We start from the raw sequence: 13,399 nt of genomic DNA on the forward strand, positions 1-13,399 counted from the left end.
AATTCGGAAAATAGTTTGATTGATTATATTCTATAATAATTTCATACTATTTCTTGAAAAAACTCGTGCTTTCAGGCATAGGTTAGAATTATTAACCTATTTTGTTGCAATGATGGACGATGAAACTAAACTAACTTTACTAAGATTAGAGTTATTGATTGCGTTAGGCAATTTTGATTTTCTTATCCCAGTTAGTCAGTGGTTATGCGATCAAGAGTGAAAATTTATGAGATTATTTCGCATTTGACTCGTGAAATAAAATATTACAGTAAGCAAACTTATAAGAGCTAAAATAATTTAATTTTTGAACGACCGAACAGAGTAAATATTTCTCTAGATTCTTTTTGCTTATTAAATGTAATTCCAATACCATAAAAACAATTTTGAACATTTAGTTAAAGAGAAAAAAGTTAAATCTAATATTTATATTCAGATTAGAAGCAATTCGAAATGCATATGGTTATTACCTCATAATTCTGAAGTTAACCAATTTGAAAACTATTCTAGTGGAATCCTAAGGAAACCCTAAAAAATAAACAATAAAACTGCTAGTCATAACTATGGTATTTTACAATATTTCAATTTTTTTATCGAATATTGTCTTAATTCCAATTAAAAGTCCAACAACAACTTTTGTTGCTGTTAGTAAAATAGACAAGCACCTCATAATTTCTTCAAATGAGCAGATTAATTGAAATCCATCAAGTTGTTGAAGCATTAATCATATTGTATATTCCACAAATATCTTGTCATTTTCCACAACTTTTTTAGTATGCAATGGAAAATAATACAAAACAATTACGTCCTGAGATTTTCTATCCAAATTTCAATTATACTTTTCATTATTGCTCAGTAAAACATAATACGAGACGAAAACTGCTGAAAAGTCTCCATGTAAAGATATATAAGAAATTATGATTAGGATTATGATCAAATTATGATTAATTAGATAATCTGTTTATTTACTTATTAAATGAGCAATAAATATGTTTTGTCCATTGTTTTTTCTTTGATTGTTTTGCGGAAGTGTTACGAATTGGAGAGAATCTGCACTGCATTCCTTTACCAGTTATTTTAATGATTTTATTTATAATTAAGTAATATGAAATATGTAGTTTTTGTTTTATATAAATGTTTTGAAAATATAGTTAGTTTGCATGTAGCGTGTTTAAATGGTCTTCAGTGCCGTCGTTTTTGGTTTTGTTGGCTTTGCCATTTTCGTTGCATTTTCGCGGTAGCCATAGCTGCGGACTGCGAAACTTTCGTCAAAAATTGTAAACAAACAATTTTGAGTAACTATTAATAAAATTTATTTATTTAAATGTGAATTCATCAATAAATAAAGTAATTGTAATTACAATATAAATAAGTGTAATTAAAACTAGTTAAATATATTACAAAATCTTTGCTATAAAATACAGTTTACATCAACAAAATTGCTTAGATAAATTTTTGATTTTTGATTTTTGATTTTTGATTTTTGATTTTTGCTCACGAAAGCATTTCTGAATGAGTTGTGAAATTTATTGCTCCTGTGTCCCCGCCATCTGAAACCTAAACTAAATTTAACTACGAATTGGTAAAGAAACCTACAGTTCCTGTTTGGTTGCTTCTTTGGTTAGTTTTGCTACACGGAACGACTCCAGCACGTTCAGCTTGTGTGTTAGTTCGACTTTCTTGGCTTCTGCCACTTTACCGGCCCTGAGGCGTTGCAAGCGCTTCGTTTCCTCGTCTACGAACTCATAACCTTTTTCATTGATTTTTCGCATGAACAGCAAATAATTTCTCGCGTTGATTTTTTCGTTTTCCCTGGTGACTGACTTCAACGCTTCTTCAGCTTCTGTGATTTTCTCCAGCTGCAGTTCATTCGATAAATTTGCATAATTTTTAATGATCAAATTGTAAGCTTTTAAGCAGCCTTCGCGGCCTATGTAGAGCTCGCTATTTTCTGTTACAAATTTCTTCAGATTATCCAAAGTCACATCCAGGTAAGTGGGAAACTGTACGTATTTATCTGAGCTGCCTTTGAACAGAAAAATGGCAGGAAATGCTTTGTCGTCGACTTTGTAACGGTCGCCTAGTAGTTTGTTTTCCATTTCTCCATAATCCTTGATGCCCACTGTGGCAACAAGCAACTCATCGGTGACTTGGTGGGCGGTTTTCGAAAATGCAGCGAATGCTTCATGCTTTTCACCATAGGGAAAGGCAATATCGAACTTCACTAATGCGTACGGGAAGCGTAGCACTGTTTTGTCAAAGTTGACCTCATCCAAATCTACGCAGCCTGCACATGAAATCGCCCAAACACTGCAGCTCAAAGTGGACAGAAGTAAAAACAGCACTGCGCACAGTTTTAAATAATTTCGAGACGTACACATATCTTTTATTTTTTTATTTTAGATTATTTTGGTTTTAATGGTACCAATATATTTCCTACTTTGTTTTTTATAAATTTTATTTATTTGCCACAGTGTAGTTAAATAATCGATCCGTTTTACACAGCAACCGGCAAAATTGTTACTGAACTCTTCTGTTTTTAAAAACCAAAAGTGGTTTACGCTGTTGCCATAACAGCTCTCTGCCAACCTCCCCTTCCCATACACAACACACTTGTCACCTTACCGTACTTCGCGTGTTTATATAAATTTAATTTTGAAGTGGCTTTGCATCGACTGAAAGAGTCGCTCTCTTGCTGACAACGGTGCTGCCCTCAGCGGTCGTGTCTTTCGTAATTCCACGCTTGCCGTAAAACTAGTTTTCCAAGATTCTTCTGCTCTTGGCTCTCAAAGGTTGAATGACATTAAAGCCACGTTTTCTACTATAGCGCAAACACGTCAAAACTTTTCTGTGTTTTTGTATCTTTTATTTGTATCTGTATCTGTATCTGTATCTGTAAAAGTATCTGTAAATGTATCTGTATCTGTATTTCTATCTGTGGTTGAGTTCGCTGAGTTGTAAAACGAATCCACTATGATCGCTACTGAGTACATATTCAGTTTTATGATTTTACTCTTTTGTTTTTCTAAATTTTTTTATATTTTTTAATTTTTTTCTTCAATTGCGGCTCATTCGTTTGCATTCGAAACTCTATTTGTTTTGGCCACATTTTGGAAGGTAATAAATTCTTCGGTTCTTAATTTTCGATTGTGCTTTTGTTGGTTTATATAAGTTTCACTTTAATGATTATTTGACGAGTTGTTTCATATGCGACGGTTGTTAAAATATTATGCAATTAATTATATTCCCTTTCAAAAAAATCCAATTTTTCATTTGAGAATTATACCTGACGACGATCATTCGGGATTCATAAAAATAAATAAAAATAAAAAACATTTCAAGAAAATGTAAAAGATGAACTCGTAAAATACGTGAAGCACGAAAAGATTTTTGCAGTTTATTTATCTAGTTTTTCACTATCAAAAAAAGATCATTTATAGCTATTTTCTTTAATTCAAAAAAAGAATAATACTTTCCTTTTTAAATATTTTCTAAAATATTGGTGATATATACTGACTTCAAGTAAGTAAACACCAGACAATCTAGAAAAACCTTTCATTTAGTCTTCAAATAATTACCTTTACTATAGTCAATTAATTTTAGCTTTTTAATGAATTGATCTATTAGCTAGTTTTGTAACAAGCCCTTTACAACTTTGCCCTTTTCAATCATTATCTGAGGGACTACCTTGCGTACCTATAAATATATAGTCAGACGGATGAACTGTCAGCATTAAATTAATTTCGTCATACTAATCAAATGGAACATTTCATACAAATGGAATATATGCTTTCCCATTTCTTGTTCACTGCGTCACACACATATTCCATTTACACCACTAGGTTACTTTGACAGTCAGCACTCATTGGAAATCTACAGTTCAATGAGATCTCAATTCCACTCAAGTAGCTAATAACCAAGAAAATATTAATGGGAACCAACGCCTGATGAGAAAAGGCCTCCCTCATTAGAGGGGCCTAGTCGAATTGGAATAAAAGATGACCGAGTTTATTATGCAAAAGAACTAAAGATTCTGCCTCTATGCTAGTGATAGTATTAACGATACACTTTCTAATAAGAATTCATGTTAACAGGCTGTATGTGACAGCTGCAGACTAGGAATACTATGGGCATGTAGTATATCTATATTTTTCAATATTCTGAATAATTCAATATTTTGCAAAATTTAATCAAAAATTCAGATGGTTTTCATGAGGCGAAATTAACCTTTACTGTAAACGGAATTTTAATGTGTCAGTAAATAATCGAAGTGTATCGACGATAGTCGAGCAAGTATAGTATAACATAACCGCATCTTCTCATATATGTGACCAATTCTTTAAACTTCTTTATTATATTTTCTGAATGTGGTTTAAAATAAAAGTTATAATACTCATTAAATAAAATTATTCAATTCAATCTGAATTTGTATAGACCTATATATGGTAATACAATTACAATACATAAACGTCATATGCGATAGTTTTCCTTTAGTGCTGAGGAAGGATATATGAATTATAAAAATGAAAGCTGATAATGAATTCTATAAATATCTGTTAGCATGACACTTTCGTTAAAATAATAATTTGTAATTATAGTTAGACTCCATTGCTTCTACTTCCTCACAAGTCATTATTTATAGATTGAATATACATTAAATTTTAATGGACTTAATTTTAGACGCTTTGTGTCAATATTTTGTTTTATATTTATTTGGAAGGGTGGAATGATTTAAAAATTATTTTTGCTTTTTTATATCGAAGTTAAAATAATAAGAAATAATAATAATAATGAAATAAATTCTAAATTGACTAAAAAAAAAATAATTGACTTAACTTTAACTTTAAAAATTTGGAATTCTTTTCGGTTTTGCAAAAATATTTATTATCTGCAAATACATTCGAGTACTCACTGAAACCAAATTAATACTTAAAATAATAAAATATTTTTGATAAATATTAGTAAGACACTTAGTAAGTGTCATCAATGCATTTCGTTGCTCTTAGTTTGAGGTTTGTTTACACAAGAAACCCCATCCCTTTACGACTTTTGCTAAGGACGTGTCTTTACAAATTGATAAATTTTCACACAAATGAAAGCATTTGAAGGCTCTTTATAAAAAACTTTAAAGCCTTCACCCAGTTATGAGGTTTTGAGTTTAGTGAAAATTCCATACTCTAACCCTCCTACTTTGATACTTTCTTTGCTAACCATTAGCCACGAAGTAATGCGTGTCAAAGTGACTAGCATGGGCTGGCTAGAACTAGTTAGGAAACAAAGAGTACTTAGCAAATTGCCAAAAGTGTTTAATAATGCATGTGGCAGTGTACGAGTATAGCGTCCCCTTAGCTCCTCACCATTCCATTACTATTCTAATTCTATTTGTAGTAGTTGTAGTCTTTGGCATTATTCCATTCGAACTGCGTATATTGCAGCGGTCAAGGTGCTTCATTTAATATTCTGCGTGCCCATGGCGTTTATTTTGTGGATTGCTTTTTTGGTAACTCTTACCATTTAGTGGCTTCGTTTGCCTGTTAATTTTCTCAAGCCATTTCAATGATAATAGGATTTTTCGTTGTGCATTGAATAGTTTGGCAGTTTGTGAAATTGTCCTGCAAACATATAAAATTGAATGTGTATACACGCATATGTAGTTATGGAAGCGAAATTACACAGCAAACCTATCATTAGTGGCATGTAGGAAGAAAGGAAAAGGGTGATGTGCATGAGACTACTCGATTAGTACCCGTATCAACTTAAAAACATATTCTAAGTGTTACTGTCTAATTTTTACATACAAAAGAAACAGACAATAAACAGCTGATATCCTTATCTCTCCAGTTTGTAGAACTAGAAGATTGAAGGATTCAAGGGTAACAGAAAATATTATAAACCCTCAGATTTATTATGTTTAAAGTTTTTCGGAGGTTGTTAATTGCCAGTCAGATCTTTGCGAACCTGAAACAGGTTACGGCACTCTGAGAACCGTAGTCAGATTATATTGACCTTATATATCTATCCACATTACAATTAGAAAAGCAGAGATTTATAAATCTGAATCAGCTATCCACTTAAGAGTTTAGAGTAAAGTTACGGTGGTACTCTTTATCGATATAATTGGAATGATTGTCACATTATTAAACAATTTATGAAACACTTTCAAACTAAGGACGTTCAAATTGGAACGAATTGCTAATGTGTAACATAATAGGGTAATATGAGCTTAGCAGTAGACCTGTCTGTATTTTTAATTTAAGAATTGTTACAGTTTTAATTTTCGGCTAAGATCACTAGTTTTGTTTTTAACTTCATTTTCTTAGATGAAATTCAACAAGTTCTCAGAGTTTACATATACTACAAACTCTTTTAAGGAGATGATTATGCCTCTGGCAACAACATACATATTTTGTGTGTTCCAAAGATTTTATGCATGACCACTCACACTGAAGCAGCTTAAAGGTTTTTAGTTTTATATCAAGTGTTTAGTTTAACCTTCGTCCTAGTAAACAATAAAATCAAAGTCTATTTAGATAAATGATTAGTTTTATCTTTAGTGTTCCAGAATACTGAAGATGCGATAATTTCAATAGGTATATAATATAAAACATCATCATTTCATCAGAAGCTTTTAGTAGAACTTTGCTATGTCGGTGAGTATATCTGAATTAAGGTTTTGGAAAAAACGAACAAGTTACTCCCACTTCCTATTTCAACATACGTAATTTACAAAGGTGGACAATCGATGTCTTTTTGCCGAAATTGACGAAGTTGCGTGCAATGTTCCGAAATGGGAAATTACGTTTTCGGATAAATAAATTGGTTTAACCGAAGCGATGGTGCGGGTAAACCGCAAATGAAACACCGACATGTGTGCCATGCATGAATTATTAATTGACGATTGGCAGTGGTCGCTGGGTAAACAGTAGAGCGGCAGAAGGGCCAAAGACAAGAAATACGAATTTTATCAAATACCAAAATACTTTCTATGACCTGAATCGCTGTCCAGCAATCGGTTTTATATAGTAGGCGGGAGTTAGAATTAAATAGAAAAAATAAAAGCCAATTTTCATTTTTTATTTGTCTAAATTTTCCTTTAGTATGGCTTTTTATGTTTTGTACAAAATTCGTACAATTGCAAAGGACAATTACCAAAATTTGTTTCCTCACAAAGGCTCGTTTGTACGGAAAACGCGCTCCGTCATTATTGTCAATCATGTTTCGGGGGAAGACAATTAACTGAGACCACACATGTGCGTTATTCGAGGCATAGTCTGAAGTACGCATATATTTACCCATTCACTGTCATTAGTGAAACGCAATTTTACATATGGAAAGTGGGCAATAGGAAGGTGATTGGAGAAGAGGAAAAGAGACTTAAATAAGCAATAATTTTTATTTTATTTTATTTTGTTCTTTTTTTTCTGTATTATTTTTTATAATTCATATTCATATTGTTCGCGCTCTATTAGCTCTGATAGCCATCATTATTATTTATATATTTCCATTCTTCTACCCTTCTATCTATAAACTTGTCAGATTGCGTTCCACATACTCGCACAATATAGGCATAAAATATCGTCCAACAGTCAACCAGATTACATATGCGTAATTGCTAAATGTATATTTGATGCATTTCATATAGATATTCGACTCAATCAAGAATTTTTAAAAACTATTTAATAAATCTAAAAAATTTCTATTTTACATATTCAAATTGAAGTCTTTATTGATGATTATTTTTGAATAATAAAAACAATTATCATCAGTACCTGTTATTCATAAAAATCTGAATTGAGATCACAATAAAACTTTTTCTCTATGCTAACCAACCCAAATATTGACCCTAAGTAAGAATATTATAGCCTATGTTGAGCCCTTTTGTGTAGAGAGTATGTATATAGTATAAATATCATGTAAATTGATTTGGTGGTTAAGAAGTCTATTTGAAATGAACAAAAAACAAGTCAATTTATATCTATAGATATATATATATATTTGAACTTTAGAACAACTGTATTAGGATTATTATTTAAAAAATGCGTTTTAAATCTTCTGTAATAACTATGTCCCTCTTATATGTAACATCTGTTATTTATTTACTTATATTTGTACGAATCTTGGGTGAACATAAGTGGAGTTAAACACAGTACGGCAGAAAATTCACGAAACTTCGATGATTTAATGATAGGAGAAGTTTTCTAGAGTTGAGTTTAAAAAACGTAGACAACTTATTTCCCTTATATTAAATATTTAATTTAATTATATGCATTTTTTTTCAAACACATAAATACAATGAAAAACAACTTCACTAAGAATTATTTTATATATATAGCTTAAAGCAACTTCGAACAGAACTAATAAAAACACTGTTTATCCTTTATCTTCCATTATCAGGGGTGAAGTGATACCTACAATTTATTGCAGATAAGAATTATGTATAAGTATTAAAATATATATTAACTATTACATATTGAGTTTGACTTTCAAAAAAAAAAAATGAATGGAATGTATTTTTCTTTGATTTGAGTACATATTTTTCTTAAAACGAGGGCTCCTGATAAGCTTTGCTAGCTTATATGTTAACCATTAGTTCCTTCTTAATTATTTAACATTCGAGTGTGTTAACCTATTTTACCTTGAAGAGTTCATTGGTAATCAATCAACCCAATTGTCAATTGCGACATACAAAACACAGCGAAATGTCAAATAAACTCAAACAATGAAATTTTAATGTCGGAAAATAATGTTTTGGCCAAAACGAAATCAAACACAAATTCAAAAACCTCCGTTTTGTTGTTGTTATTGCTGGCATTGTTGGTATTGTTGGTATTGTTGTTATTGTTGTTAACTGATGGTTGGGCAGACATTCGACTAAGATCATTAACTGTCATTAAGCTGATAAAAACCAAAATTTTTGCGCTTACTAGCAGGCTTTAACGAAATTTAACGAAAAAAAACACAAGAATAAATAAAATAAAATCGGCAACTCATTGAGCAAAGCGGGCTGAGGGGCTCACATATGACACAATATTGAAACAATTTCCCAACATTAGAAACCCACTTAAGAATTGTGGGTGTTTCACTTTTCGATTGCATGGCGTTTGTTTAACTTAATTCGCTTTGGCAGCACTAACCCACTTTTTCAATGTTGTGTAATGTCCAGCAATTTTTCCATGCATAATTTAAACCCTTTCACTTCCATACAAGAACCCTTCACCCTTTTCACAATTATAACAATCATAATTTTTTAACTTCTTAAAAAAATACTAGTGCAGTGTTTAGCCCACCTGCCCCCGACTTTGATTTCTACTTCCAGAGTTTTTTCATTATGTACACGCACATTCTCGGTAACAATTTTGCACGCAAGTTCTGAACGCTGTAATGACGTTTAAAATTTTTAAATACCAAAATTTCTTGGATGGATTGTTGGGGAGTGTGCATGGTGAGAAGACAGTTAGCATAGCAAACCTCTAGCCAGTGTGAGTTGACCGGCAAGAGTTCCTAAAAAATTATTTAAATTTTTAAATTAAGTATTATGTGAGAATCAAGCAATGTGTTTTTGGAGGACAGGGAAATGGGAATATGCTTTCGGATTGCTTCAAATGTCGGCCAATGGCGTATTTGAAAAGTTTCCAATGTAATAAGAATTCATTGATTTACTTATTTGGTGCTGTATTCAATACATTTTCATACAATTTATTATTTAACCATAGCATTAACATGCAATATGTCACACTATTCCCTCAACAAGGATACGTATGCCATAATAACTGCAGTATTTATTTTAAAACTTTTTCCACAATTACATAGAGATTACATAAATAAAATTAAATAAAATTTTAATTAATGATTTTGCACTTTTTAGCAAAAGTGTTTTAGACACTAGTATATCATCAAGCAAAGTAGAAGATTTCTGAAAATCAAATATTTCGGATTATAATACACATTTGCATATTCACAGAAGGGCGAATATGATACTTGGCATATCATTAGCTATTGTTAGCAGGCTGTAATATAATTTTTTTCTCTGCTGGGTTATTCCATGCGACACCTTGGCTCAAGGTAACATCTTTACAAAATTATGTTGTCGAATGTGGAAAAATGACGTGTCTATCTGAAAGTTAATTAGACTTTCGATCCAACTCTATGTAGTTTGGTACAAACTTAAACTCTATAGTTTAAGTTTGGTACAGTAAGAGGTTAAAAAATACGCAATCACAATATCTTTTGTTCTATTATACAGTGACAATATATATCATATCTATATGACAGTGCTCTACAGAGGACACAGTGCTCTAGTTTGCAGGGAATACCTGTCCTTCTGTTATGTTATATGTACATTCTATATACGACATTGTATTAACTGTGTGAAACAAATAATAATAGTTCTATTGTCCTTTAAGACAGTTATTTTAATCTGGTGCCAAATGTTAATTATTTAATTTTATACAATTAATGGTAATATCGGTCATATTCGTAGATCTCTTTAAAATAAACCACAGTATAACAAAAATGAACGTTTCTTTAAAATCTCTTCTTTCTATTGAAATTGAAGTTTTGATATGACGATATTTTCCAGGTTGGTCTCAAAGTCACTATCATTCTCCAACTGCAACTGAAAAGCAACTGATTCACTACAATAATTATTCATAACTTGCCCTTGGTAGCTATTCGCAATATTAATAGATTTCAAATTCGTTCCTCCATATTAGTTTATATATAGTCATTTAAAAATAATCTTTTTTAACATAAGATGACTTCTCTGTATACCACTAAAGCGAGGAAATAACCCACTTAGAAGTGGCACTTTTTACGCCCAATAAAAGCTAAATTTTGTTATCTCGTTAAGGATAAACGTTTTATGAACTTCTAATATTTCAAAAAGAACTCAAGAATAACAAAATCCTGTTCGTATTGCAGCAAATAATACAAATAAGAATACTCTAACTTTTATGAACTTAAATTAAAGGATTTTTATATCCTAACCATTAAGTTTTATTGGAAATTATTGCGAAAATCGGCCGCTTATAATATTTTCGGCCAAAAAGTGCCAAACCTACACAGTTTGGGAAGGAGTCCATTTACTGTCCGAGTTAGCGGTTGAGAAGGGCTGCGTTGTGCAATTTTCATATAAATTCGGTATCGATTATGATGATTGGAATTTATGAAAATAAACCATAACGATTCCCACACATATGAACCCATTCGGCACATTCGACAGGACCTGCATTTTCGTATCCTTACATTTCACACACTCAATTGCGTGAAATTATTATTGCTCATCAAAATTGACTTTTAGCAGTAAAAACGCACGTTTCGAATTCTTTAATAGAAATTGACCGCCAATCGCTTTAACCCTTTGTTGTGTGCCCTTTCAGCCCAACACATGGATGTGTTCTAAGGACTCTGTTATCCTTTCGATTTGTGTTTATAGTTTTTCATTTGCGTTTATTGCCATTTTTATGTGAAATTGGCAATTGGTAACATTTAGCGAAAATATGTTTTTCATAGGCTCAATTTTTATTCTTGTGTGATCATTTCAGATATTTCACCTTTATGAAGGCATTGTTATCCTTTTTATTGCGAAACTTAGTTTTTATTGTAAATGAATTTAATGCTGAGATATTGTGAGTGGAATTTTAATTTTTTCTATTTTTTCTGATATTGAATTCAACGAGGAATGTTTGCTTATGCTAAAGAATTGAACTAATATGAGGCCGTTTTCTGTGGAAAATATTCAGAGAGCTGGCGTGTTGGTCACAATACATTATTTTGAGGAAACGGAACAGAATGGGTCGTTCTTATGTTTAAAGCAGTAAAGGAATTGTAAGCTCAACAGTTGGGTTATGTAGAAGTCGGTTTCTATATTTCCATAATATTTACCTTACGATGTTTAAAATCAAACCAAAGATCCATCTTCTTTTATCATCTTCCTCCCCATTGTTGTATACTACGCTTTCTTCCAAGTTGTATATATGTTGCAGTTCATACGCGAGGATATCCCTCGAAATCATCGATGAATTACAGTGATTGCATTACCAAGCACTGTCCGGTAGGAGCTTGCCACCCCGGTACACTTATGTCATAACTTGATATTATGGCAGCAACATATGCGTCTTTAACTATGTTCTCTGCCAAAATCAGTGAAAAGTATGATTAAGCTTACTGCTTTTTCCAAAAACTTTTGGCTAATTAGATGTGATGTTTGCCACGATACTAGAAGGTGCACAGTTCACCTTGTCTGCCTTCTCTTTTGCAGTTGTTAGGTGTCGTTTAAAGTAAGTACATTAATTTGATGACGAACAACTCAAACTTAATGAACTTTTGTGCCTTAAACGTTTTTATTAATAAAGCCTCAGCATTTTTTACTGCCAACTCCAAGTCTACATATTGCAACTAACTTATAATGAAATCAATCACTTCCATATAATGTGTTTATAGATTTTTAATAATTTTCTTTACCACATCGCATTTTCTTTATCATACATAGCAATTCATAGCGTTGGTCCGACCACTGAACCTTGAAGGACAATAAAGTAAATCTGTTTTGTCATGCCCGATCATCGGAACCGTAGAAAAAAAGCTTGTTTTTAAAGTAATGTGAAATTATCTTGGCAAATAATCTTAAGTTTCGAATATATTGAGGACTTGATGATTTTTGTAAAATTTTCAACTTTTTTCGCTCGTAGCTTCATAAGTTATACACAAGTCGGATTACATAGCTCCCATCGCCAACCTGATACTTTGGTAATGAAATTGATCTGAGGACAACACTTGTAGTCCTTCCTAAGTCATTGCAAGTTTATCTCATCTGTGGGATGTGTCGTTTTTGGTAACTTAATTTATGGTTCGTACTGCAACTGAAACTTTTTCAGAAGAGGATTGAAACTTTCAAGAAAATTTCCAATGTATCACTGAGTTGTTGGTTAATTTTAGTTTATTCAAAATTGCAATAAAGTAAAGTGCACTTTTAGACGATTCAGTACAAAAGTTGCTTCTTTGTTGTATAATCTTCAACAAAAATAATTTATTTAATATAAATAAATATAACATAAACATCAGGAAAATTGTAAGCATAATGAATTTACTGAAAAACGATAATCTATAGTAGATGATAGCGTAATGGATAAAGATGGACAAAGATTGTGTGTTTTGTTGGGTCTATGAATGTGACAAGCTTCATGTTGAATTTAAATTGCAACATTTGAAATCCTTTTTTTTGGAAGTATATATAATAAAGTCTGTTTCTATCAGAAGAAAGGACAATCACAAAATAGGAAAACTGATTTCTCGGCCCTGGTATCACGGTTGCTTAGTCCATCACTGGCTAAGATACCTCACGTTGGAAATGAAAGTGAATGTATTGAATAAACGCTTTCCAATAATAATATTTGATAATATA

At 31.6% G+C, this 13,399-nt stretch overlaps 1 protein-coding gene across 1 annotated transcript; it reads right to left on the reverse strand.

The window, feature by feature from the left end:
• Positions 1–1,377: 1,377 nt before the first annotated feature.
• LOC119681259 (protein windbeutel) lies at positions 1,378–2,585 on the reverse strand. The gene has a single exon (XM_038094399.1). The coding sequence runs from the start codon at positions 2,376–2,378 to the stop codon at positions 1,590–1,592; it is 789 nt and encodes a 262-aa protein (XP_037950327.1). The 5' UTR covers positions 2,379–2,585; the 3' UTR covers positions 1,378–1,589.
• Positions 2,586–13,399: the final 10,814 nt, after the last annotated feature.

This window comes from Teleopsis dalmanni, chromosome 2 (assembly GCF_002237135.1).
Source record: "Teleopsis dalmanni isolate 2A chromosome 2, ASM223713v2, whole genome shotgun sequence".
Classification (NCBI taxonomy): Eukaryota; Metazoa; Arthropoda; class Insecta; order Diptera; family Diopsidae; genus Teleopsis; species Teleopsis dalmanni.